Source organism: Orussus abietinus, unplaced genomic scaffold, assembly GCF_000612105.2.
Source record: "Orussus abietinus isolate OABI.00-Male unplaced genomic scaffold, Oabi_2.0 scaffold7, whole genome shotgun sequence".
In the NCBI taxonomy this organism is placed as follows: Eukaryota; Metazoa; Arthropoda; class Insecta; order Hymenoptera; family Orussidae; genus Orussus; species Orussus abietinus.
Window position 1 is genome coordinate 635623 of NW_019394453.1, and position 25900 is coordinate 661522.

General features: G+C 39.9%; 6 protein-coding genes across 15 annotated transcripts in view; 3 read left to right on the forward strand and 3 right to left on the reverse strand.

The window, feature by feature from the left end:
* Positions 1-40: 40 nt before the first annotated feature.
* On the forward strand, positions 41-1211 carry LOC105704236. Its single transcript, XM_012433292.2, has 3 exons — positions 41-292; positions 368-512; positions 580-1211. Exons 1-3 carry the CDS (start codon positions 178-180, stop codon positions 914-916), a joined length of 597 nt encoding a protein of 198 aa, XP_012288715.1. The 5' UTR covers positions 41-177; the 3' UTR covers positions 917-1211.
* Positions 1036-5528, reverse strand: LOC105704235 (histone-lysine N-methyltransferase pr-set7). The gene is made up of 6 exons (XM_012433291.2): positions 4885-5528; positions 4164-4372; positions 3797-3935; positions 3359-3711; positions 3080-3270; positions 1036-3003 (listed from the first exon to the last, which is right to left on the reverse strand). Exons 1-6 carry the CDS (start codon positions 4892-4894, stop codon positions 2793-2795), a joined length of 1113 nt encoding a protein of 370 aa, XP_012288714.1. The 5' UTR covers positions 4895-5528; the 3' UTR covers positions 1036-2792.
* Positions 5529-7486: 1958 nt separating this feature from the next.
* Positions 7487-16900, forward strand: LOC105704152 (protein strawberry notch). 5 transcript variants are annotated; one of them, XM_012433140.1, is made up of 17 exons: positions 7487-7599; positions 8851-8941; positions 9021-9128; positions 9223-9450; positions 9520-9642; positions 9807-9905; positions 10040-10407; positions 10502-10754; positions 10828-11153; positions 11662-11942; positions 12056-12420; positions 12488-12944; positions 13030-13413; positions 13587-14153; positions 14413-14726; positions 15291-15408; positions 15485-16900. In XM_012433140.1, exons 1-16 carry the CDS (start codon positions 7579-7581, stop codon positions 15404-15406), a joined length of 4101 nt encoding a protein of 1366 aa, XP_012288563.1. In that variant the 5' UTR covers positions 7487-7578; the 3' UTR covers positions 15407-15408; positions 15485-16900. The 5 variants fall into 5 exon arrangements, with proteins under 5 accessions (XP_012288563.1, XP_023288170.1, XP_012288560.1 ...); XM_012433137.2 differs by having other exon boundaries at positions 7488-7599; positions 9765-9905; XM_012433139.2 differs by lacking the exon at positions 7487-7599 and adding an exon at positions 7811-7881 and having other exon boundaries at positions 9765-9905.
* A 1583-nt stretch (positions 16901-18483) lies between these two features.
* Positions 18484-20526, reverse strand: LOC105704153 (Golgi SNAP receptor complex member 1). Of its 2 annotated transcripts, XM_012433146.1 has the most exons (6): positions 20488-20526; positions 19890-20065; positions 19640-19821; positions 19460-19528; positions 19087-19354; positions 18484-18997 (listed from the first exon to the last, which is right to left on the reverse strand). In XM_012433146.1, exons 1-5 carry the CDS (start codon positions 20519-20521, stop codon positions 19117-19119), a joined length of 699 nt encoding a protein of 232 aa, XP_012288569.1. In that variant the 5' UTR covers positions 20522-20526; the 3' UTR covers positions 18484-18997; positions 19087-19116. The 2 variants fall into 2 exon arrangements, with proteins under 2 accessions (XP_012288569.1, XP_012288568.1); XM_012433145.1 differs by having other exon boundaries at positions 18484-19354.
* A 311-nt stretch (positions 20527-20837) lies between these two features.
* LOC105704175 (eukaryotic translation initiation factor 3 subunit G) lies at positions 20838-22471 on the forward strand. The gene is made up of 2 exons (XM_012433184.2): positions 20838-21015; positions 21236-22471. The coding sequence occupies exon 2, from the start codon at positions 21238-21240 to the stop codon at positions 22096-22098; it is 861 nt and encodes a 286-aa protein (XP_012288607.1). The 5' UTR covers positions 20838-21015; positions 21236-21237; the 3' UTR covers positions 22099-22471.
* Positions 22472-22626: 155 nt separating this feature from the next.
* The window catches only part of LOC105704174 (neprilysin-2), a 31344-nt gene continuing 28070 nt past the window's right edge, over positions 22627-25900 (reverse strand). For all 5 annotated transcript variants that reach the window (XM_023432404.1, XM_012433183.2, XM_012433182.2 and 2 more), the window contains one exon: positions 22627-24740. In XM_023432404.1, coding sequence (XP_023288172.1) covers positions 24402-24740 — 339 coding nt within the window. In that variant the 3' untranslated portion in view covers positions 22627-24401. The remainder of the gene's footprint in view (positions 24741-25900) is intronic.

Consider the following 25900-nt stretch of genomic DNA (forward strand, 5'->3'; position numbering starts at 1 on the left):
CTCACGTACAAAAGCAGAGGGCAGCACACGATGCGATCGCGCGACCCTGCCCGTGAGCAATCTCCCAACTCATCTCTGTTATTATGCGGCTTTTTAAAACCGACTGTTGATATCTGCTCGATGTAACGGTGTTGCACTTTATCCGTAGATAACGGCCTCTGAAAAATTCGTTACGAAATGGTAGAGGTTTCTTCGAGTTCCGAAGATGAAAATGAGGTTGAAGCTCTGAAAGAAGCAACGGATAATCAATTTTTAAACGAGACACTTTTTCAGAAATCCCACAAGGACGATGGTGAGATTAATTTTTCATTAAAATTTTGTTATTGTTAATTTTGTATATACGACCAGTCATTATTGCGATTTTTAGAAGAGCATATATCAAAGAGTACTGTACAAGCTCCTCGCAAGGCTTCAGGGCGATTTATTGAGGAGACCGAACAATTCAATGACTTTGGAGCTACGAAAACTTTTAAGGAATTTGTAGCTAAGAAATTAACTGAATTCTTGGAAAGGTATTCAAGAAGGCCCCTTTGGCATAAGTATTTACTTATAAAAAATACATGAGTTTTTTTTTTATAGAGACACGTTAGAAGTAACAGTAAAGGATAATAGGCTTCCAAAGGAAATAAAAAAGGAAACCGATGAGCCGTATGGTATTAAATTATTAAGTTCGTCAAGTAATATCCTGAGTGTGGATGAAAATGAAAATCAGCAAAATGACTCTAAAAAGCGAAAACGTAAGAAATGTGTAAAAGTAAACGAAGATGAAAATATTGCAAAGTGCCAAGAGGTTGCAGTTGATGCCGAATGGATTATATCAAAACGTTGCATTAACGGCTGGGTAGAGAAATCGAAAGGTATAACATTTAAGTATCAGAAATTAAATAATGGTAGTTTGGTCGAAAAATCCGAATGAATTTAAAGTAATTCATTCGTTCCCTAACACGTAGATATTGTCTAAAATAATTTTGATTTATTTCGTAAATAAATACCATATAAAAATAAGGAGGAAAAATAAAAAGATGAGAATGAAAATCCCATACTAACCTTTTCATTTTATTTAGAACTACAGCATGAAACTAAATTACTAATTCGTTTGTACAGCTTTGTATATTCTAGGACAATAATTTTAACTTTACGATAGAACTTTCCCAGTAATAAGTATTCCATGTTTATATAAGCAAGAAAATAAATGACCACGTTTTTCTTTATATAATTCTTTATACAAAAGTCGATTCATTTGATAATAACAAAACTATGAAATCTTATTTGTGATGCAATGTGTAAAATAAAACTTGGCGTGATTACATATGATCAGCCATAATATACAATGATTGATTTGAGGAGTACAATGTTGCTCCATTCTAAAATATAATCATGTCGATATAAAATTGATGTCATATCAGTGGTTATTTCGCTACTAGATTTTACATATGACAATAAACCAACGTTTCGATTACATCTCAAAATTAATTGGCTAGGAAATTAAGATTACAATTTGAACAAATATTACCAGGATTTAGATGTACTTACATAATACATTGGTTTAGGCAGTGTCATTCTAAAATACTTGCACCTATATGAACCCCACGTTAATCCAAGATTTCCTACGTGTAAATCACACTTGTTCTCTTATGCAGCTTGTTAATATTTGCAATCTCTCTGTTGGTAATTTTTCACTGTGTTAACTTAAAGTTCAAATTCTGCTAAGGGAGGCTGTGCAAAGTGAAAGCTGATTTTTAAATAGATACTATGCAGTGGTTTATGTATGAAGCAAGGCTACATTAAACACGGTCTTAATGTAAAATATAAATAATGTATGTATATGAGATATTAATACTACTACCTTTGCTTTGAAACAAACTTGAAGTTAAACAATAAATTAAACTTCTCTAATTGATAATTATAAAATTTAGTTTCAGAAGCATATGAATTATGGTAATAAAATGTAAGTAGAATTAATTCTCATGGCTAGCCAAATTACTTCCATACATTTCCCACTCGTATTTGCCATTTCATAGATTAATACTCTCATTTGCTTTACCCCCTAAGCCGACTTCAAATCACATTGTCACACTCTATTACAAGTTTTAAATGCATTAAGTCTATAACAGTGTCTTACAAAATATATACAAGAAAATAATGTGCGTTGCATGAATAAGTAAATTGGGATCTACGACATATAAATTATTACTCAAATTTGTGATACATCTAACAAACGTGAAATATGAGTCCGAAGGAGATTCAGTACAATGGATCTTAACGAACTTCCTTTACTAGTAGCAACCACCGAAAATAATCATTCCCATAGTTAATTACAATCAACGACTAAATGTCAATTAATTATTCTCTAATTTATAAGAACATAAGCGTTGTTCAGATTTTTCCCTCATTATAAATTATTTGTATATAGGTAAAGAATTCGTCTTTCGACTCTGTTAAATATAGCAAAATAAGGGATAAACTGCTCTTACGAGACATTAAATTCATAGAATTTGCTAAGTGAAGAGATCTAATTAAGAGGGATAAGTGATCTTTGGAAATTTAATGCACGACATTATGTGGCGAGCTACGATAATGTGTGACATTTATAAATTACATTTCCGTCCTGGACGAAAGGAAGTCTCATCTTAATCACAGATGTCATCAAATGGTCACCTCTATGTTGCTATGACGCTTATAGGACTTTACTTCAATTCCAACAATTTCCCTATTGTAACTTTACGCACAAGGGGAGGTAATGGAAAACATTATTGACAGTACTCAACAGTTTTGCATTTAGAAGCGAGTGGCTATAAAGCCAACCAAGGGTGATTGCGAATCGCTTCACGACTTCGATCTCCATAATCGTACGTCACCTCAACACCTGCTGGTATGTCTTCCTTTGCAGTCAGCACTAAATGTGGTACAGAGTCAACATCCACTATTCGAGCGACTAAATTTCCATTGCGTGAATGATTTACAAGCCTACCTAGCTTGTCAGTTTCAGCTGTTGCATCAACACTGAAAAAATTCATTCTAACATAATGACGATACGTAAAGCATCGATACACATCATATAATGAGATTGATCACTCACCAATACTGGTGATTTTTATATTGGAAATAATACATATAACACCCCGTATTTTGATCTTTGGCATATTCCATTTCTCGTTTCTTTGCGGTTACTTGATCAATTAATTCACCGATATATTCTACAACGAATGAGCCTTTCGAAAATTCACATGTTGTCACAACTCCACGACCTTTACCAGCAAAGTGCCTTACCTATGAAAATAATTAATTTCTATACTGTACGCCCACAGTCTGAACAGAGTAGATTTAAACGTTGATACACGTGATCACATGTACTTACCTCTAAGCCATCTTCTGCTTGTGTTAATACTTTTTTTTCAAGATCTCGCTGCCTCTCCTCAAGCACTGTCTTCTTACATTTTCGGACACTACGGCGTACTGGAAAATAGTCTGTAAGTTTATGATTAGCATCGGTCGTTATTATTCGCTCAGGCCTTTGACTTAAAGAACCCTTTTTACGGGCACGACCATTTGCTTTTCGACCAACAGGCTGCATTGGGTTTAGGATATTGTTTGTAAATTTTTCTTCCTTAATGTCATCCGTTCTTACATCTGATTCATCCAAGGGAAGGGTAGGCATATTTATACGGTGTGGTGTACTCGGACTATGAATTGGAACAGCAACAGGCGTCTCTACAAATACCAGATCATTTAATTAGTTTTTCAAAAGCTGTAATTCAACATTGATTTTTAGGTAGTATTGTAAGTTAACACATACCATCTGTTTTAAACAGTTCATTGTCACTGATAATGGACTTGTCGAGCAGATCTCTGATATTTTCATCATTCCTAAATGGTCCTCGATTGTGTGTTGTTCGCTTGTTTCCTTTGACATCATTGAAAAGAGTCTTTGAAACCTAGCCAAATAAACTTGTCATTAACTGTAGACCGAAGTTGGTCTGTGAAATGCACCGATATAGGGCATTCAACATATGTAATGCATTCCAACAGCTTTTCCTATGATCATATTACAAAGTGAATAATATAGCCTAACCGATATATTTTATACAATCAATTATATATCTCCTGAAACCTCCTCTCTTTTAAATAATACATGTATTAGTCAAAATCAACAACGCATATACCTTTCTCTCTGGGGTAAAATAGGTTGTAATACAAGCAGACAATTTTGCATTTTGAGAACCAGGTATATCATCTGATTGAAGAGCTGCTGTTGCACTAAAATCAATCCGTGTTTCTTTCCTACAAGGTGATATCCCACTACCTTCTTCCTCGATCAATGTTATAGAACGCAGTTGTACTGAGCCTTTCCCTGCTACCCGCCGTCTTCTACCTATAAAAGAAATTTTAATAATATAACAATCGCCAATATTTCAAGAACGTATTTTTCATTCATACCAATAGTATAAAATAAAAATCACAAAAAAATTTGTATCAAAAGTAATAAAATATATAACGATTTAAAATTCAGTAACTAATTTATAACTATAATGATCACCCCAATTATTTTAATCTTTCTTAACTAGGTGCATTTAAGTAATAATATTGAAATGTATTCCACATTATGTCGAATATGAGGAAATATTAATATTCATGTATATTTTTAATTAGGTATGTCTGAGTTAATGAAAAGTTAATTCCTCAGGGAATGACTATTAAGTTGTTCAGAAACCTATTCCTAGTCAAACAATACAGCGTGTTTACGTAACTCTGTGAGCTGAATGCATTCGAAATGTGTCTCAAAATGGAGAAAGGACGCTGACAGTAATCCGTCCAAAACACGTAAAGTATACCTCTGAAAGCTGAGTGAAAAATATGTTGTGCAACCTCAAATTCATTTCTTACCTTTCACCATAATGCCAGCGAATGATTCTTTACCTAAACTATTCCTTGCAGCCTAAAACCTATTAAATGCTAGTTAACAGTTCCGCATAATTGTCTACCGTTCACAGAATAACACTCTAGCCGTATCCATTCACTTCGTCATAAGCCTTGTAAGTTTGAGGTTATAATACACATCAGTAGCTCAGCCTAACCGACACTTTGTCCCTAATTTTAAAAAGTCATGCGTATTAAATAGCACTAAACAGCCTAAATCTACAAAAATATTCTCTGTGCATATCAGTAATCGTCCGTCGATCGAATTGACGATAAACGACTTGGCTGACTACCCGGAAGTGCCGCCATTTTGTGAAGGCGGGAAACCAGACAGAGAGAACTATACCTGGGGGTCACCTCATGCATATCCCCACCTCAATGACCGAGAGACCGGTCTCGTATTCCATCAATGAGTAGGACAAAGACAACGCTATACAAGAAAAGCATGAGGTCTCTCAAGCGTTCCCCTCCTTCTGTCGTCTTCATCTGGATCGCTCAAATTTCGCAATAAACATGACCTCGGTGGTAGCTCCATTACTCAATTGGTAACAGGTGGTGAAATAAATACAAAATAATAAATATCATAATAAACACGTCATTTTTACAAGAAAAACCTTTATAATACAACTGTAATTTAGCATTAAAGCAAAATATATGTATTCTTGTAAAACTTATCTCGGGTTTGAAAGTCCGTTAGAGCGTATTCTAAAATGATCGACATTATCGACAGTTCGCAAATAGAGAGTGCTGTTCTGTTGAATTTATTGAAATCCGAAAAATCTCATCGACTTGATTTAATAATGCTTAGAAAAATAGGTAACATAAATATATTTCATTCGGAATATTAACAATACCGGTAAAAAGAAAACACAATGCCTATCAGCGCCACCACGCCCGCTTGACTCAGCGAACTGTAGGATGAAAATAAATTAGCGTACACTTTACATTCCTTTACGTTTACGCGCATGTTTCACGATTACAATTGCAACGTCAATTATTCACAGCCAGTAACAGTCGTCGGAAAGCTCTCCCACGTGTGTGTACAATTTTCATTCTTCAATTCTAACTGCATTATTTTTTTTTCTTTTTTGATTCCAGCAGTGTCCCCACGCTTCCTCCAATGAAATTAAAATTCCGACAATACCAGCGATACATAATTTCTCATCGAAATTAGCCTTATTGAATTACAAAGTGCGAAATCTGATTTGACCACCACCTTTATCGTCATTGAATCAATTAAACACGCACAAGTCAATCGGTTGACATTTTCGTTAATTCCAATATATTATTGATTTCGTAAACGCCCGACATGGTCGTATCAAGAGCACGATATTTTGCATTTTAAAATATCTAAAAATAACTGCACAGCGGGAATACTGGTGGTCGGATAATTGATCGTCAGAAATTCAGAGAATTCTTAGAAAGTATTTATTATTGCAACAGAATCGTGGTATCGATGTTATTTCCATTAGAATTGCGTCGTGGCAGCCTGAGACGTTTGCCGGCGTCGCACGCCAGGCGGCGCTGCAGTCGGGAGCGCGGATCGATCGTATTGAGACTATACATAATTTTTCAAGTGAATTTAAACATCAAATGCAGAAATGACGAGTCACGACCATTTCTTTTGGACAATGAGTTCACGCAAAACGTCTCCAATCAGATAACGATCCCTAATCTTTGATAATTCTCATTAGAAAGCCGTTAGATGTCGAGATCGCACCGACGTTCTTTTCTTTTTGCCGCGGATGCTTTAAATTGTCTAACGATCAGCGCTGCGCACAGGCGACGTTGCCAAACCGATGGCGCCGCGTCGCCTCATACATACGCTACGTTCATGGACATATGACACTTTTCCTGCATCTATCAGGAACATAGAAAGCTACCGAGATGCATATAACTTCTCAAACAATCCCAAACCAAAGAAATTACATTAATTCGGCAACATGAAATATATATTTAACCCTATTACCGAAAATACCAAATGCTCCTCGAACATTTTCCAAAATTTTGAATTCCATTTTGGCGGTCCTCGGTAAATAAAACGATGCTATTGGTTCCGCCGCAGCGTGTGTCGTGCAAAGACAACTAATTATTTTCAATAAACCCTCCCAATTTCAACAAAAATTCCAGAACATTCGGCCTCTGAGAACCCATAATCTTTTCACAGAACATTGCACAGGCAATTATCATTTAAAATCCACATGCACTGCCGCCCATCGAAGCGCTACATTGATGTAAAAATCATGAGATCTCCGAGTTGTAAAACCCCGCTGTGATGTAATCTCATATCCAAATATAAATAATTTGTAAGATCGTCCGATGCTCGAGCCCACTCTACCGTATGAGAGACCAAGCGCTCTCTCTCATATGCATTAGTCCAAAGAGTGCGACGAGGATACTCTTATGTGGAGACACTATACGGGTCTCTCGCCCCTCCCCTCACCCCACTCCTCGTGCAGGTGGTTTAGGCAGACTCCCGCGTTGTCACCATTATCTACGAGACGTCAGTAGATCCGGCAACGCCGTGGGACATGGTCATGGAGGGAACGCGTGCGTTTTTGTATACGCAGAGCGCGATGCACGGTGGGCCGGGCGAATCTAAGATGGCGGCAGCCGTGCTAGGCAGACGCGCTTGAGGGAACGCTCAGTCCAGACGGGAAAATGCCCCGGCCTAAGCGTACAGTAAGTGACCCTGTGACGACCTGAATCGGTCGACATAACCGCGAGACTGCCCTTGCAATCGACGGGCTCTGGAGCGGCGCTATTCCACGTATTTCCGGCACGGAACCTACCTGACAAGTCTAGACAAACGGAACGCGCTGACCGCGTCCGGGTCTCTCGCGACTCCTGGACACGTCAGGGCCCGCACATTCTCGCGCGAGGAGTTCCCGCGCAACTTAACCTCGCTGAGTCGATCCCGCGAACCCGCGAGGTGGTAAGCCACGTCTAACGTCGCATGTCATGGTGGGTTATTTTTTTATTTTCCTCCCGATCTACTCGCGGAGCCACCGCAGACCGTGCCGAGGCGACGACGTGAGACTCGTCCCGGTCGCTGCGACCCATGCGACTCTTCCGTGGTGTACTCAGTCTATGGTGAAGCACGCCTCCGCTCGAGTCCTGGAAACGCTTACACCTTGTGCTTCCGCCAGGAACAAGGATACGTCGTTCTAAAGTGACGCTCCAAGTGATTCAGACCGACCGAAACCGATCGTCTGATTCGCCGATATTTCGCCCGTTGCCCCTAACCTTATCCAACCTAACCTCCTTTTCGCCCCTTCTACTCTCAGTGCTGAACAGTGTTGGATCCTGTTTTTTCGCGTTCGCTCGCTTGTGACTTTTCTTCCTGACTGGCTCACCTGGTCGGAATTCTCGTGTATTTTTGTGTGTCGTTTCCGATCACGTGCATTTTATATTCAATTGCGCTTCGCGGATCTTGTCAGCCTGCTGGGTTAAGTTTAGTGTCACGTCACCCTCGACGGTTCCTGTTTTTCCGGTCAGAAAAGCTGGTTTGCTTTCTTCCAAGCGTTACCATTTGTTGGCGAGTTCTGAGAGTGGAGGATCTTTTTTGTCAGAGATAAGTTGAATTCATTAGTCGTTCGCGCCTCTCGATTTACCACCGTTTTGTCAAAGTGCGCGTTGGCAAAGGATCAGGTGGTATCTTGAGAATTCCAATCGCGGAACTCGGACATAACCTCAAATCGCGTGCGATCGATATAACGTAAGTTTAGAGTGATTTCTAAGAAAGTAGATCGTTTTGTCATTAGGATAGCGAGTAGTTATTGGTTGATATTGTGTTTGACGTTAAATTTAAGGGTTGAGATTTCTTATTTCAATTTTGAATACCACTTGTCAGGTTTGATACATTCGAGATGATTTGGTAATTGAGACACGAATGGGAATGGAGTAAAATTTTCTATTTTATCTTTTGCACAGGCGACGAAGAAACTCAAGGATGCAATGAGCGACGACAGTAGCGGTAGTGACTTTGACGACGATGAGGATCCTGATAAAATCGAGGTACCGGGTAAGTTGTGTATTATAGAGAGTGTTCTATTATTGTCAGGTGTTGGGGAGAAGCAGCATTAATTGGTTTTTGTAAACAGGTGGAGGTAAAGACCTCGCAACAGCGGCAGGAATTGCCAACATCAAAGATGAAAAACCTCCCATTATACCACCTGGAGCTGCAGCAAAAGGTCTAGGCGATGGTAACTGTAAGTAGCTGTTTTGAAGTTATTAGTGATACAAAAATACTGTGACGTACTGGTGCAAAAATCTAGGTGGATTTACACCTTACCCCTCTTACAGTACTAAATCAGAAGTTCGGTGGTAAAATCCCGGGTGGACTTGTGACAAAGGCCACAACTCCTGGATACGAGATGGTACGAGTAGGGGGATCGCAAGGTGCTCCACCAGGTTTCATGAATGCCAATCAAATGGCTCAGTTGAACCAGATGGGCCCTGGTGGACCGTATGGGTTTCCTCCTGGTCTAGCATCTCTAGCGGGATTTAATCCTGCTGCTTTCCTTCAACAAAGTAAGTGTGTATTGAATGAATGTGTTAAACATGGTCTCTGTAAAATACATTTTGCAATTATCCTTTCAGCAATGGAAATGGGTAATTTACTCGGAGGCTTTATGGGTATGGGAATGAACATGGGTGTGAATCCATTTGTTCAACTTTTAAACCAGAGCGGTCTCCACCCTAATTGGTCTGCAGGACTTTCCGGTACATATTTTATCATCATTTAGTTAAATAGTTTAATATAATTTAACATGACATTCGTGCCCACTATTTTAGCATACATCTAGTATGTAATCGTAGAATTATGTTAAATCTTAATCTATCAGGCAAAGCTGTATCACAGTTATGGATGAATTCTGGTGATCCAGGGAAAATGAGCATGCAGCCAACTTTACCGGAAGAAGAAGAAGTAGATGACGAGGACATGGGCGTTGCTGAGACTTATGCAGACTACATGCCAACTAAATGTATGTAAATTAGTATCGTGTCTATTGAAGTCAAATATTTTTATTCGAACATATAGAAGCCTATATGAATTTAATAAACAATACCTCTTTTTTTTAATGATGTATTAATGGCAAATGTATTTTTATTACACTAGTGAAACTTGGACGTAAACACCCAGACCCGGTGGTGGAAACTGCATCGTTATCAAGCGTTGAACCTACAGACGTTTGGTATAAGGTTTCAATTCCTGAGGAAACTATAAGAACTGGTGCTCTCTCAGCATTACAGCTTGAATCTATTACGTACACCTCCCAACAACACGAACACCTACTTCCTGACGGATCACGAGCTGGATTTCTAATTGGAGACGGTGCTGGTGTTGGAAAAGGTCGTACCATTGCTGGAGTTATATTTGAGAATTACTTAAAGGGCAGGAAACGTGCCATTTGGGTTTCGGTTTCAAATGATCTAAAGTACGATGCTGAACGTGACTTGAAAGACATCGGCGCATCTAAAATCGATGTATGTATTAAGATAAAAAGAAATTCATTTATTGCACAGATCCTTTTTACTTTTATTTCTCACCCTGACATGACACTTGATATTCTTGATTCAGGTTCATGCATTAAACAAATTCAAGTATGCAAAAATTTCGTCAGCAGTCAACGGCAACGTAAAGAAAGGTGTCATCTTCAGCACGTATTCTGCTTTAATTGGAGAGTCGTCTCAGAGTGGAGGGAAATATAAGAGCCGATTGAAACAACTTCTTCAGTGGTGCGGAGAGGATTTTGATGGGCTCATTGTATTTGACGAATGTCATCGGGCTAAGAATCTTTGCCCCACTGGTAGTTCCAAGCCCACAAAGACTGGTTAGCATAATTTAAAATTTATCTATTTCTTAATTGACCGAAGGATTTCTTCAAATACAGTTTTCATAATTAGGTTTGACGGTACTGGAACTACAAAATAAACTTCCTAAGTCCCGAGTAGTTTACGCCAGTGCTACGGGAGCGTCTGAGCCTCGAAATATGGCGTATATGGTCCGACTAGGAATGTGGGGCGAAGGGACACCATTTCCCGAATTCAATGACTTTATCACCGCTGTCGAAAAACGTGGCGTCGGTGCTATGGAAATCGTAGCGATGGATATGAAACTGCGTGGTATGTACATTGCACGACAGTTGAGCTTCCATGGCGTTGCTTTCAAGATCGAGGAGGTACCCCTTTCGAAGGACTTCACCAAAATCTATGATCATTCTGTCCGATTGGTGAGTAATCGAATTTCGATCTCTAATATACATAGTTCACAAGTGTAAAGACACTTCTGATCGTAAAGATCAAAGAAGTTAAAGTATTATAAAAGGGTCATTCTATATATATATCAAAACGTCAAAATATTTATAAAAATTTTCTCCAAGCTGGGTGCATCGAAACATTTGAAACTTTAACACGTGATTATAGAGGTCCTATTAAAGGTCTTGAAACTCGTGAGATTTAATTTTTCGAAAAGAAATTTTTTTTTTTATTCATCTCTGGAAACATTTTTTTTTTTTTTAATGAAATTTCATGAGTTTCAAGACCTTCATTAGGATCTCCATGATCACGTATTAAAGTTTCAAATATATATATATATAGAATGACCCTCTCATATCACCTTAAGGATTAGATTCTCAATTTATAGTTGTCTAGGATATATTTAGGGTTCCCTTCTGGTGTCTCCTTGACCCTCAACAGCTACGCGGTTGTAATAGCCTAAACGATTTTACGTGTTACTAGTGGGTAGAGGCGATGCAAAGATTCCAAGAAGCCGCCGAGCTGATTGACGCCGAGAATCGGATGAAGAAGACCATGTGGGGTCAATTTTGGTCGTCGCATCAACGTTTCTTCAAGTACCTCTGCATCGCTGCAAAAGTGAAGCACGCCGTTGCAGTGGCGCGGGAGGCAGTGAAGTGCGGTAAATGCGTGGTCATTGGTCTGCAATCGACCGGCGAAGCACGTACCCTGGAACAGCTTGAGCGAGATGACGGCGAGCTCAGCGACTTTGTCTCCACGGCAAAGTGAGTACACCGAGATTAATTAGTGCTACACGACGAAGCGTATATCGGTAACGAAAACGTGGTACGATCTAATTGCTCTCTCTCTCTCTCTCTCTCTCTCTCTCTGCTCAAAGGGGCGTACTGCAAACGTTGGTCGAGAAGCACTTCCCAGCGCCGGATCGCAATCGAATTCACAGGCTCCTGGGCTTGGAGCCACCCAAATCCCGCGATGGAGACGACGACATGGATGGAGCCGGAGGATCAGCGGGAGGAAGTAAAAGGAAACCGGTACGGCAAGCAGCGCAAAGGGCGTCGAAGAAGGTCAGAACCTGGTCCTCCGAGGAAGAGATCTCCGACGAGGAGCGGAACGGCGGACACAGCTCCGGGTCCGAGTTCAAGCTGAGCGGAACCGAGAGCGAGGAGGATAATCGGACGGAAGAAGAGAGCAACGCTAGTTCGGACTTCAATCCGTTCTATAGCGACAGCGATTCCGATGCAGGTGAGCTGGGTTTAGGATTGTGGCGAGGTCCTTTTTTCGACGGGATTTTAAATCGATATTCTTTTAGACCCGTGGGACAGGCGGAAGAAAAAGGGAGGGAAGAAGCAGAAGAAGCCCGTGAAGAAGCGACTCAGCACGCAGGATAAGATCCAGTCGATGCTTGCCCATAAGACCTCCAACAATAGGAACAAACGCAACGGAGATGCTGGCTCGAGCCACCATGGACAACACAGTAACGCGGTTTCCGTTGGGCTTTCCGCCTCCCAGGCACCGCCCCGAGATGCGATCGAGCGAGCTTGCAGCATGAAGGAGGAACTGTTGGCTCAGATCGAGTCTCTGGGTGAGCGACTTCCGCCGAATACGTTGGATCAGCTGATCGACGAGCTGGGCGGGCCTGAAAACGTTGCCGAAATGACTGGGAGGAAAGGCCGAGTGGTACAAACCGAGGATGGCGCCATTCAATATGAATCTCGGTCCGAGGTCGACGTACCTTTAGAAACCCTTAATTTAACGGAAAAACAGAGGTGCGAGGTTCTCCTTGCCATAATTCATCTTGGAATGTATGCGTCAGTGGTGTTATTAATTATTTTCTTTGGTTATAATCGATAGATTCATGGACGGGGAGAAGACAGTAGCCATAATTTCGGAAGCGGCCAGCAGCGGCATCTCCCTGCAGAGTGATCGTCGGGCGCGGAATCAGATGCGTCGAGTTCACATCACATTAGAATTACCGTGGAGTGCCGATCGGGCGATTCAGCAATTCGGAAGGACCCACCGGTCTAACCAGGTCAACGCACCGGAGTACATTTTCCTGATATCCGATCTCGCCGGTGAAAGAAGATTCGCCTCTATCGTTGCGAAGCGTCTCGAAAGCCTCGGGGCGTTGACTCATGGCGATCGACGAGCCACGGAAACTCGTGATCTCTCGCAATTTAATATAGATAACAAGTATGGCAGAGCTGCCCTGGAAGCCACCATGAAGACGATAATGGGGTAGGTATATTTTTATTTTCATTTTTGTTTTATAACTGCGATTAATAGCATACACGTCTTCGTGAATATTACTAATTAAAAGGAATAAATGATTTCAAATAGGAATTCTCAGTTCTCTTAAATTCTCGTGAATTTAAAAACATTATGTGTATTAATTGATGGATGAATTGCAGATATGAACAACCGCTGGTGCCGCCTCCACAGGATTACCGCGGTGACTTTTTCAAAGACGTAGCGGACGCGTTAGTGGGCGTCGGACTGATTTGCAATAGCGAAAACATGCCCGGAGTATTGACACTCGACAAAGACTACAACAACATGTCCAAGTTCCTAAACCGAATCCTCGGGATGCCCGTGGATTTGCAGAATCGCCTTTTCAAGTATTTCACCGACACGCTCAACGCGATTGTCACGCAGGCAAAGAAGACCGGTCGGTTCGACATGGGCATCCTCGACCTCGGTACCTCGGGAGAGAACGTGCGTCGGGTAAAGATTTATCGATTCCTGAGGAAACACGCCACGGGAACGGCGCCTACGGAGTTGCATGTGGTACATGTGGAGCGTGGTATGAGCTGGTCGGAAGCCAAGGACCGCTGTTCCGAGCTGACCTCTTCAAAGGAGGGCTTTTACCTCAGCCATCAAATCAGGAATGGAAAGCAAACAGCTATCCTTGCAGTTGCCGTGGACTCTGGCAAGAAGAAGAGTGAAAGCAAAAAGGATCAGCTGTTTATGGTGTACAGGTAAAAGAAGTGACGACGGTGTTAAGGTCTTAAGGTGTTATATATAAATTTTCAAGACCTTAGGATCTCCATAATCATGTGTAAAAGTTTGAAATGATTCGGCGGAATCTGTTCGGAGAAAAGTTTCACAAATGAGACCTCTTTGTCACTACTTTCACGTCACCTTAAACTACAACTCTTTATCCGCGATTGGAGTCTACTAGAGAGATACGCTTGGAAGAGAAATTATTATATTTGTAATTTCCTTTGTTTAATGCAGACCGAATACCGGGCTTCAACTTCGACAAGAGACTCTTGGCGAGCTCGAGAAGAAGTACAAGAAAGTGACCGAAGAAGAAGCCGAGTCGCATTGGAAACAGCAGTACGATGCGTCAGTAGACACGTGTTCCCACGCGTACTGGCGTGGTAATTGCAAAAATGTCACTCTTGGAATGGATTGCGAGGTTGGTCTTCGGCGGCGTTCCTACAACGTCCTCGCCGGATCTGTATTGAGTGTCTGGAGTCGGGTTGAAAGTGTCCTTGCCGCCCGTTCTGGACACAATTCGAAGATGCAGGTGGTGCGTCTTCGGACTGGTAAGAAGATATATTCTAGACATTTATTTAGCTGGATTTTATTTCTCTTCTGGTATATAATAATTTTTATACAACGCAAGTAGGGTTTACACGCCCTTCCCGCGTGAAGTTGTATAAGGCAACATAACGCCTATAGTCGGTTCCGTAGAAAGTGGACCCAGGATCTCAGATTTTCGTTGATCTACCGATGCGAGCGCTACTTGCGAAAGATCAGGGTACTCCGATCCTATATGATCAAAACATTTCCTACCGATGTGTATTGCCTAAAGTGCTTTTAACTTTGCAATGAAGAATGTTATGTTTTTAACGTGATAAAGACTAGCAGACACGCTAGCATATAATAATTTTTAACTGCAAAATTTCATCGAGGAGGAGCTCTCGGCACTAAATCAGAAAAAAATTCGAAGATGTTGGATCGCTAAAGGGAGGACGATTTCGATACATGGCGTTGTATCTTCTTATACTACTTTGTGTTATCCATATTTGCACTTTGCGCGAAATGACGCGTAACTCATGCTCTTGTTACACAAAGTATTGCGTGTACTATTTTAAATCATTTAACAGACGAGGGTCTCAAGATCGTCGGCACGCTTATCCCGAAGTCCTGCATGGAGACTTTACGCCAAGCGCTCTCAACGGATGCCGAGAAAACCGAGGAGCAGACGTTCCCTTCGTCTTAGAGGTAAATTTACGGATTTTATTCCCTAATCCTCTGGCGACGATCACTGGTAATAAATCGTGGATAAATTTATTGGCAGATAAGGACAAAGCGGAGCTGCCCAGCAGTAATCTGGCACAGCAGTGACGTGGATTCTACTCCGATTTGTAGCCAAGTACCTTTGTAGGTTCCAGATTGAATCTACCAGTCTACGTTCGCCACGAAAAGGCACGTCGGTGAATAAAATGAAAGATCGGAGAGCCACGAGCCACGATCGTCGTTCAATTCATTAAAAAAGGAAAAAAAGAAAACGAAATGTACGGTACGCGAACTTCACCGGGGATGATGTAGTTAGAAGATTCTTTATTTTATTTTTTTTTTCTAGGCTGACGCTCTGGAGGACCCACGGTGACGATTCCCCTAAACCTCCGGGCGACGTTGTTCCCCTTTCCCGTTCTCTACCTTCCCGTTTCTTTTCTTTTTTAATTTATCGCTAAGATTTTTAATCGCGACGTAAACAGCAGTGATTTAATTTAATTGAGAGGAAAAAAAAGGAAGGAAAGATGCAGTAAATGAAACGGCTCGCTTCGATCGAGTACATGACTCTTCTCGAATAGAGGCCATAAGTTTTAAGTATTCTCTGTACTAGACTCACCAAAAATAAAAGTGTAAGGGTCGAAAGAGGTACGGCGGAGAATAAAGAGATCTCACGAGTTTAACATGAGTGTGAGGCGCGATTGTGAACTACTTCGTATCGTTAGGTGAAATTACGCTGCGACCTCGCGAATTCTATTCACGGGATTATGGGTCGAAGCCTAAATTAAGTCTGCAAAAAAAAAAGACTACACTGTAAAAAAAAAGGGGGGGATATACGCATTTTACCAATGATACACGGTGTAATTTTACGAAGCGTTCGCAGAAATTCTCTTATAAACTCAGAAAAGAATGCGTAACAATAAAACTCATACATTGTAACGTATTTTTCGTGATTCGTAGTTCTGGAAGAGTGTAGAACCTTCTCCTGTATTACCTTCGGTCATTGAGTAACATTTGTATGGACAATCTGAGTTAAACTACGCCTCGTTTGGTATAATCGTACTTTCCATTCGTAAAGTTATACTTTGTACCGTGGTTAACGTATGTAAAGATTTTTACAGGGTACATACCATCTTCCTACTTTGTCGTTACATTACAGTGCATCGCTACCACCACTGTCACCCTCACTATTCAGTGCTATATTATAGCTACAGTTACTACTGCTATTTACTACTAACTGCTATTCTATAACTATTATTATTAACGCTATTACTACAGCAGCAATTACTATTAAACATTATTTAGACTCGCTGAGACACACGATATATTTATATTGGATGAAGATGAACATTGTGTAGTAGTTATACTTTCCTCGTGTACTTGAGTAGATGACTGTTCGTTTGTTTGTACGGTTGAGCGAATATTTGACGAGTGCTGAAAGTTGAAGGCTGTGCGTTTACGGTTTTTAAACGAGCCTTAATAAGGGGAAAAAAAGAAATTAAATAGGGATACGTCCTCGTACAATGCGCGACAATATTCTTGTCGCAGGTTAATTTAGCGATGTATTCGCTAAGCTTTGATAACAGGGTTTAACTTCCGGAAAAGAACAGATGCTTAGGTTTTTAGGATTCGTATTAGATAGACCTGCGAAAATTATACTCACGAGTGTTCTGTCGGTCGCTTTCTTCATTGAAATATTATACTCACTCGTGTGCAACATTTTTCGTAACGAGGATGCATATGAGTTATTGCAATAGTCGGATTGTAGCGATATTAGGGCGCTTTAGTCTCTCTTAGGAGGGCTAATAAATGTGTATTATTTATATTATTAAATTATCTTATATTACTATCCAAAGATAAGTACGAAGGCATGTTTTGTAGGGATTGAAATATAAATTAACCTTAACTTCTCGTTGACGCACTTGTCGCTCTGACACGGAAACTAAATATTTCGAGTACCTTAGTGTAATGATTAATAACTTAATTAACTAGGTGATAGGCCAACTCGTAATAGCAAGAATGCTGTCGTGCAATGTACACGGTGTACGTGGTTTACATACAAGGAATGAGTCTGATGAACTTTAATTAGATTATCTTTGTTTCGGTACCTAATTTTGTCACTACTGTGTAATGTCCCACAATTGTCGATTTGAAATCAGGTAAAGAATGTGTTTAGTATAAATTTTGTGTCAGAAGTATAGAGACCCGTTAGATCTAACCTCAATATATTTTGTTAATGTTATACCATGGTACTGTAAACGTTTTTTTAAGCACATTACCGATGATACACGACGTTACTTTACATAGGTTTACATACATTTTTTATACGCGTTCTACAGTTTCTTTGTCCCACGTAGATGAAGAGCGAAATGAATTTCTGCGTAACCGCAATGTCTGGTATATTTAGGAAATACTTCTGAATGCCTTTATTATTCAAGTAACATTCCTGGAAGCATTATAATATTTTTGGGGGTGTTAATTCGTCCACGTGAATTATTCATTCATATTTACGTGCTGACATTTTATTTTGTTTAAATGGTTTAGAGTGATACGATGTATCACTGGTATGAATAAAAGAATAGTTTACAGTGCCAAGTAGGAGAGTAATCAGCTGATTGCACTTGTCAATGTGCGTGTGAATACTTCGCGTGCCTCGGTCATATTTATTGCTAAATAGGATGAAAGTTAAGTGCAAGTGACACGGCGTAGAACATATCCGAATAGATTTCATATTCATCTTCAAGCATCCGTAGGCTCGCGTGCTGATCTAGTAAAAATGTCAAGAGTCATGAGTTGTTCTGCTAATACTTCTCCGGTCTTTGCGCGAACGAGTATTCGTCATGGAGATCTGATATACGCGACAGTGGGCGATTAAAGATCCTATATACATGTCACTACTGTATATATACATGTATAAATGTATCTGTCATGTTAAAAGCCAATACATTCTAGCCAAAATTGAAATCGCTTACTTTTCAACGCGACAGTAAATAGTTGTGGAACGAATGACTTTAGGAAATGGATGAGTAAAAATGGGTCTGCGTTACAGATGAGTTAAAATAATTTGGGCATTTTTTGTATTATTTATTAAAATAACCCAACAACTCCGAACCGTCGTCGCTTCGGGTATTTACAATCCGTAGTCTACAATCAAGGTGCGGTCTCGTATAAAACATTCTATATTATATATAATCTGTATTACTATTTTCCTTTCTTTCTTCAAATCTCTCTTCGCTGTTCTAATGATATTGTGAAATTTTCGTAAATCTGAAAATCGCTTATACCTTTTAGATCTATTCGCAAAGAAATGTATATTAGAACTCCTTAATGTTCTTTTTTTTTTTTATCATACAGACACACAGTACAGTTTAACGAAAATGAAACTGTTTAAAAATTGAAAAAAAAAAAATCATTTTGTACATTGAAAGACTTACATACCTGTATAATATTAATTAACTTGGGCAATTTTTTTACTCGATCCTCTTATTAATATTTAATACACAGTCAAGTTATTGAACCGTTGTAGTTATATACTGACAGTTCATTTCGTAATCACAATCAGTTTCTGATTAGAAATCTATGATGTATGTACAATCATGGATTAATAAGTTTTAACTGTATGTCAAATGAATTTCCATAGGATTATTTCAATAGAAATAGACTCACATGGACGTACTGAAAGGATGCACGTGTAGTTTAGTGAAAAGCGTAGAAAAGCACAAGGAAGGTGCAAAATCCAATTAAAAGGCCAAGGATTAAAGAGTCACGTCGTTTGCGTAAATTTATCCTCTGTAGCAGACTATTCACTGCTGGAAATCGGTTAGAGATGTCATTAAATCGTGTTTGAATACGCTTGAATGCCTGTCTTTGAGTAACCAAATGTTCTCGAGTCTCAACGGCTATGCTGATTTGGTCGTTAATCAGTCTGTCCGAACTAGAAAATAATATTCATTAGTGAGAAAGATGCACAAAAAAATGTTCGTATTACTGATTAATAACAAGTATCAAAAATCAGTCTGAAAATTCATCTAATGCTTACCTGTGGATATGATGATTTTCTTTCAAATACATTTCTCTACGGTTTAGGCCACGGGCACTTTTGAAGCTACTGTAAAAATAGGAGAATGTAGTACTAATGTTAAACTTGTTAAATATTTTTTAACCATACTTTTAGCATTATTTTGCTATAGAAATATCTACAAAAATCAGTGATTCTTACTCGATTTCTTTGCGAACATTGCCGAGCAAGTCTTCTCTGTCTTTTCTCGCTGCAAAATTATTTCTAGTTTTATTGAACTCGAGTCTGTAATCCTTTAATATTTCTCTGTGGCGTTGCATTGTATGCAACATGGCTGCACCATTCGGCTTAATTTCACTCATGCTGTCATTGATATCCGACAGCTGAAATCATCAGTAAAGGGAATTAATCTTTATCGAAAACTTCGATTGGTAATAATTTGAATATTTACCTTTGTGAGTAAACCTTCGATTTCTGAGGCCATATTCTCGAATACATGTTCCTCATCCAAAAGTGGAACGCTGTCTGCAGAGGCATGTTTGGGAGCAGTGTTTATTCCGATCTTACTAAATGCTACAAGCTTTGCATCAATTTCATTCTCTAAGTGTCTCGCTTGCTTCCGCAGATCTATAATTATAGATAACTGATCAATTTACTTTGTACAACTACAATAGGATCGATGGAAAATGGTCGAAGTGTCACTATGCTGTTATCAATGAACATTACACAATGCCTCACTATTATAAAAAATAAATTTACAATCGAAACTAATATACAGCTGACGTGATGCAATAAAACTACTTTAATTAGTATAATTAAGCATCGCAGGCATACATTGTTCATAGCTGACTTGAATTTTCATAAAGTCCATTTACTCATATAAAGTATTATACGTCTGACAGGTCATATGTCAAAGACTAATTAAATTATCGAAAAGCAGGTTTATGCAGGGTGTATGAGACATTTGCGTGGTTTTCGACGAAACAGCTAAACGATTTATCAGAATATGCGCTATTTATTTTGCATAATAATATAAACGAAAAATATACCTTCCCAACCCACAGCACCTGACGCGCTCGCCATTTTCCGAAGACTGGTGTATATATATATATGTATGTACACAGCCCTCAAATATATGATGTATGTATTTGCCAACTTTGATGTATATACGCATCAGCGCCTCCAAACGGTAACCGATGGAACCCTGAGAGGCTGTAACCAGCAGAGATAATCTCTGTATGTAAAAAGAATTCCTTAAGGGAGGGTTTCAAAACTGAAGCAGAGGACGTTAGAATCTGCGCCTGGATGTGCACATAACTTCTGGCGTTGTTAATATCAAAGATCTACGAAATCTGTTTGGTTGGCTGTCTTCTTTAACATTTTGTTATTGGTTTCGAGACATTCGTAATCATTCGTATTCACTCGTGTTCACTCGTGTTTGCTCGCTTTCACTTGACTCCTCCCATTTTTACTGTGCAGCGCAGATTTGCGGGTCTATCTGTTGAGTGATTGTCAAAATTGATTGGATTCTTCCTGTGTGTATCGTGGTTCCTAGCGAAAAGCATACTTGCATTCAAGTAAGTTTTACACAGCTGAATATTGCTTTCAAATTGAAGTATTTCTAGCACTGACATTACCACATTGAAATTCAATTTTGGTACCATGCTAACCTATAACTCCCATGCAATTAGTTATTACTGTACATTTCACGCGTCGCTAATTTCCTTATATAACGGTTTAAAAAGAAGAAAACGTACAGTGCCACTTATTTAATAATCAAACTTAAAACTATTTCAGCAATGCCGGAGGCTGTGGAAATAAAATCCAGTTGGGCAGATGACGTCGAGGAGGAGGCAGGAGTTTTGCCACCTCCATCCGAGGTATACGAAAATGGATTCAAAATTCTCACCGAATACAAATACAATGCAGATAATAAGAAGGTCAAGGTAGTACGAACGTACAAAATAGAGAAGCGCATCGTGTCGAAGTCTATTGCTGCTCGCAAGAATTGGGCTAAGTTCGGAGAATCAGCAGGCGACAGGCCAGGACCTAATCCCGCAACTACGGTTATAGCTGAAGATGTTTTCATGCAATTCATCTCCAGCAAAGAAGAGGAGAACAAACCTGAGGAGGATTCCCTGGATAAATTGAAAAGCATGGGTGATAAAGGAATCGTCAAGTGCCGTAACTGCAATGGAGAACATTGGACTTCAAAGTGTCCTTACAAGGATACCGTTCTTGCTGGAGGTAAAGTACCGGATGATAAGAAGCCTGTTGTCGGTCCTGGAGTGCCTGGAGCTATTGCCGATCTTACCAAACCTCAAGGCAGCAAATATGTACCACCGAGCATGCGCGATGGAGGCAGCAAACGAGGTGATTCTATGCAGTTACGCCGTGACGATACCACTGCTATTAGAATTTCCAATTTGTCTGAGAGTACTTCCGATGCCGATTTGGATGAACTGGTCAAGCCATTTGGTTCCGTTCTTAAATTCTATCTTGCCAAGGATAAACAGACCAATCTCTGCAAAGGTTTTGCTTATGTACACTTCAAATCTAGAAGCGAAGCCGCAAGAGCTATTGCTGGCTTGAATGGCTATGGGTATGATCACTTGATTCTCAATGTGGATTGGTCAAAACCACCCGCACAAAGTAATTAAAAATGTCTAGATTAATCCTGTGGATAACCAATAATACATTTTTTTGAATCTATAACATACAAACCATGGACATGATATCAGTCCTGTTGAATCAATCAATGTTTCATACTATATTTCTTATTTCCTCTATGTACACTGGCGGACTCAATTATCATCACTGTTGATACGGTGCCACTGGAGTAAGATGGGAAGGCATTTATGTTTGCCAGTGTACATTAAAAGCGTATTCAGGAAAACAGTTTAGTGCATAATGTCGAATTTGCTTGACCATTAAATCTATTCTGTAACATTTGAAAATTATCGTACCTTGTAAGATATATTGTTGAATTGATTGGTCCATAAATCTCTGTACTCAATGAGTCAAGTTTTCGAAGAAAAGTACATTTTTCCTGACTTTACCTTCTATCCTGTGCAAATCAAAATCTTAGGAGCACATATATATCTTTTATATTCGTTTTTCCTGAGTAGGAAATATTCATTAAAAATATCTTTTAATAAAATACAGGTCCCATCATAAGTCACATCATCTTTGTGATTTTTCGGTTTTAATATTAAAACTTCACATTCAATAAATACACTTCTACATATATATGGTGTTTCCTCGCAAGAACAAAATTAATACGTCGTTGTAATAAATACGAAAATGTCGGGAATTCTAATGTTATGCTCCTACACTCTGCACTGGACGATTATGCCTTAAACAAATTAATTATATCTTAACGAATCAGGGAACAGAACGTGATGTAAAAGCAACGCAAAAAAAAAAATACATGTTTCGTCAGTTCATGACCGGAGCTATGTTATTAATACTATGTCGCCTAAGTACTTCTTTAACGGTAACTTTAATAGTATTTTAATGACCTAAAATTGCTCGATTTAATCCGATTGATTACAGCGGTAGCAAACATGTTTCGGTATCTCAAGTGCAAGCTCAACAGCGAAACAGAAGTGAAGTCGTTATCAAATGGACTTTAAAATGCTGCGTGCAATTATTTAAATATCGTTATAAACACGAATATTTCCCGTTTGGAATAGAACATTAATGCAACACGTTTTGAAATTGACTGGCAGTACTGAGACAATGTTCTTCAACTCTGTATAATTAGAAGTACAATGCGAACACCTTCACAGTACCAGCAATTAATTTCTTTTTGCAATTAAGTTCGAACCGATCAACATTAATAAAATAATTCAACTTTCAATTAAGATCGATTCACGCAATGCTTTAAAATTACTTCGCTTAAACAATAACAGAGAGGTAATTAATTGAGTCAATTAAGTATAGAGGCAAATAATATCGCTACATACTCATTTACATTCCGCATCAAACTCCTTACAGGAGATCTTTCCTGTTAGTTGCAATTACGTTGGAGTAATAAGATCACGTCGAATAAATGATTGCCTTGGTCCAACCAACTGACTTTCCTGCGCGATTAAGAACAATGCAAAGAAGTGGAAGCTTTTCCTTTTTCATTCCGCGTGAATGCAGTTTCCCATCTTAACGATCAATACGACGCAGGAAGATGTTTCTAAGAGAAGTTCGTCCGATTATTAAGTGGAATCGCTTCGGCGACCTCTATTTACATCCTGTTTAACAACGTGGAATGCATCATGGACCCAGGAGTACTCGGTTCCCTTTTAGGAAGATATAAATCCGAACTCTGTACCAAATTCTACCGGATATATCCTTCGCGTTTGCCCGCAAATGCATAACGTCAAGGGCTCCCGGATTCGGTGCATTCAATGCAAGGTGCACAACGATCGTGTAATTCGTGACACATGGACGGATCGTGGTTTACCTTTAACGCCTCGACGATCCATGAGAAAGAAGAGAAAAAGGTTTCAAGCTCCTCCCCCGGACATCCTGTAGAGATTCCAAGGATGCGAAACACCCCCAGGACCATCGAGAAATAATTGCCTTAGGGTTAAACTCGTATCCTAATTAGCACGGGTGAATCCTCCGCCAGAAATAATTCCTTCTCCCACCTCAGGCTTATCCCTAGTTTAATCGAGATAAAAAGTTCAGTAGGCTCCCGCCGAGACGAGATGGATCTTCCAGGACTCTCCTCCCGATCCGGACCACGTCCTGATAAGGGGATCCTAAATATCCAGGACGAATCTCCTTCGCTCAGGGATCCCGTAGATTTTTACAGTCACTCCGTAGAAAACAATTCCCTATTCCTCGTGTTGGTTTCAAAGATTAATCTGCCTACCCTGACCTAACCAGACTCCGACCATCTCTTATCGCCCCCAAGGGGTGCGAGAATCGCGACTTCTTCGCCCTTCTCGTTGCCTTTTATCATCTACCAGATCGAGCACTTCTTCGTCGGGTTCATCTTCGAGCCTGCCGGGCAGTTGAAGTCTTTGGAGAACTCCACCATGTTGGACAACGGTCCCAGGACCCGGAATTCCCCGGGACTGTGGAAGCCCGTCGTGATCCTGAGCTTCAGGGCTTCCGGCCTGTAAGCACTGCACCAAGTGTTGGCGGCGCTTATCCAGAACAATTGTTTCGGGGAGTACGAAAGACCTGGAAGTTTCGGCTCTTGTCCGTTTCTCCGGACCCACTCGTTGTAGGCGAGATAGGCCTCCTTAATTCCGCCATTATCAGCTATGTTCTCCCCCTGGGTATTGATTCCGTTCAGCTGGAACAGAACGATTCGATTTTACGATTCGTGGCCGATTTGGCGGCTGGTTTAATTACTGATAAGAGCTTAAGCAGGGCCTAGAACTCGCGAATTCCTAGGCTCGCTTATGCTGAACTTTAAATGAGAATTAGGAATAGGGGGCGAAGGAAAATCCTGAAAGCCCTGGCTGCGACATTTTTGCTACACTCAAAAAAGGGTCTAGTTAAAAAGAAAAAAAAAACAGAGATCCGATTATTTTAACTGGATTAGATCGTTAAATATGTCTTCGCTATCTTTATGGTTAAGAGCATCAGATATTTCTAGTAAAATACCCGTTTGCCTTATCACTTTTTTTTTTACGGTACATCCTAAGAGAATTTCTGCGTGGAAGAGCAAGCATTTTCAATACATTCAACCAGACTTCGATAATCAGAATTTTCTGCTCACGTTAATCAGACTTTCTCATTCATGATGCCTGGAATTATTTTAACCAGACGTATCTACTAACATTCACTTTTTTTTTTCAGAGCGTGTATTAATGTCTTATCGCTGCGTGAAGGGATTTAATCGACGTCGGGATTAAATCGAATCACGCGTAGTTAACACCTTCGCGACCGGCAAATTTTTTCCGTTTCAAATACTGAGTACCGGGGAAAATAATGAAATTCTGAAACTGGTTGCCGCAAACTTGTGTCGTGTGTATCGTTATGGACGTGATTCACGTTAGCGGTCGCGAATGTGTTAAAACGACGTACGAGACGTTTTCTGAATTTTCACGAAGCCTTAAATCGTGGGTTTTCAAACTTCCACTCGAACAATTTTACGATACGATGCAGTAGACCGGCTGAAGAATATTCCTAGGAGTGCATTAGTCCTCGTCGCTTGTCCTGACCAAGAATAGATTCGATTAATTCTCCGGACGTGAATCTTCATACATTTTTCGAGCGAGCATTTCGACTCGATAATTTGCAGCAGGGAACGGGAAAGCCGAGAAACGAGAGTCGACACTCTTGAATGTAATTTCTAGGAACTTCATGCTTGGTTTCGCGTTTTTAAGTGTTTCCTCACGCGCTATTCTCGATGCTCTCCGAAATATATATATATATATTCTCACCGTCGCTCTCTTCGAGCCTCGTGTCTGCGATTTGCAAGCCTTATCAGAGAATTCTATGCGACGA

Excerpts from the sequence above, each read along its gene's own strand:
- LOC105704152 (XM_023432402.1), top strand. The coding sequence starts at position 7,579 with ATGCCCCGGCCTAAGCGTACA. Across the intron at positions 9,643-9,764 it reads TTGGTCTGCAGGACTTTCCG|GCAAAGCTGTATCACAGTTA; the intron begins GTACATATTTTA and ends TTAATCTATCAG. Across the intron at positions 11,154-11,661 it reads ATGATCATTCTGTCCGATTG|TGGGTAGAGGCGATGCAAAG; the intron begins GTGAGTAATCGA and ends ACGTGTTACTAG.
- LOC105704236 (XM_012433292.2), top strand. The coding sequence starts at position 178 with ATGGTAGAGGTTTCTTCGAGTTCCGAAGATGAAAATGAGGTTGAAGCT. Across the intron at positions 293-367 it reads GAAATCCCACAAGGACGATG|AAGAGCATATATCAAAGAGT; the intron begins GTGAGATTAATT and ends TGCGATTTTTAG. Across the intron at positions 513-579 it reads TTAACTGAATTCTTGGAAAG|AGACACGTTAGAAGTAACAG; the intron begins GTATTCAAGAAG and ends TTTTTTTTATAG.
- LOC105704153 (XM_012433146.1), bottom strand. The coding sequence starts at position 20,521 with ATGGCGAGCGCGTCAGGTGCTGTGGGTTGGGAAG. Across the intron at positions 20,066-20,487 it reads AGGTGCTGTGGGTTGGGAAG|ATCTGCGGAAGCAAGCGAGA; the intron begins GTATATTTTTCG and ends CTATAATTATAG. Across the intron at positions 19,822-19,889 it reads TCGAAGGTTTACTCACAAAG|CTGTCGGATATCAATGACAG; the intron begins GTAAATATTCAA and ends TGATGATTTCAG.
- LOC105704175 (XM_012433184.2), top strand. The coding sequence starts at position 21,238 with ATGCCGGAGGCTGTGGAAATAAAATCCAGTTGGGCAGATGACGTCGAG.
- LOC105704235 (XM_012433291.2), bottom strand. Across the intron at positions 3,936-4,163 it reads ATTTTACCCCAGAGAGAAAG|GTTTCAAAGACTCTTTTCAA; the intron begins GTATATGCGTTG and ends TTATTTGGCTAG. Across the intron at positions 3,712-3,796 it reads TGAACTGTTTAAAACAGATG|AGACGCCTGTTGCTGTTCCA; the intron begins GTATGTGTTAAC and ends TGGTATTTGTAG.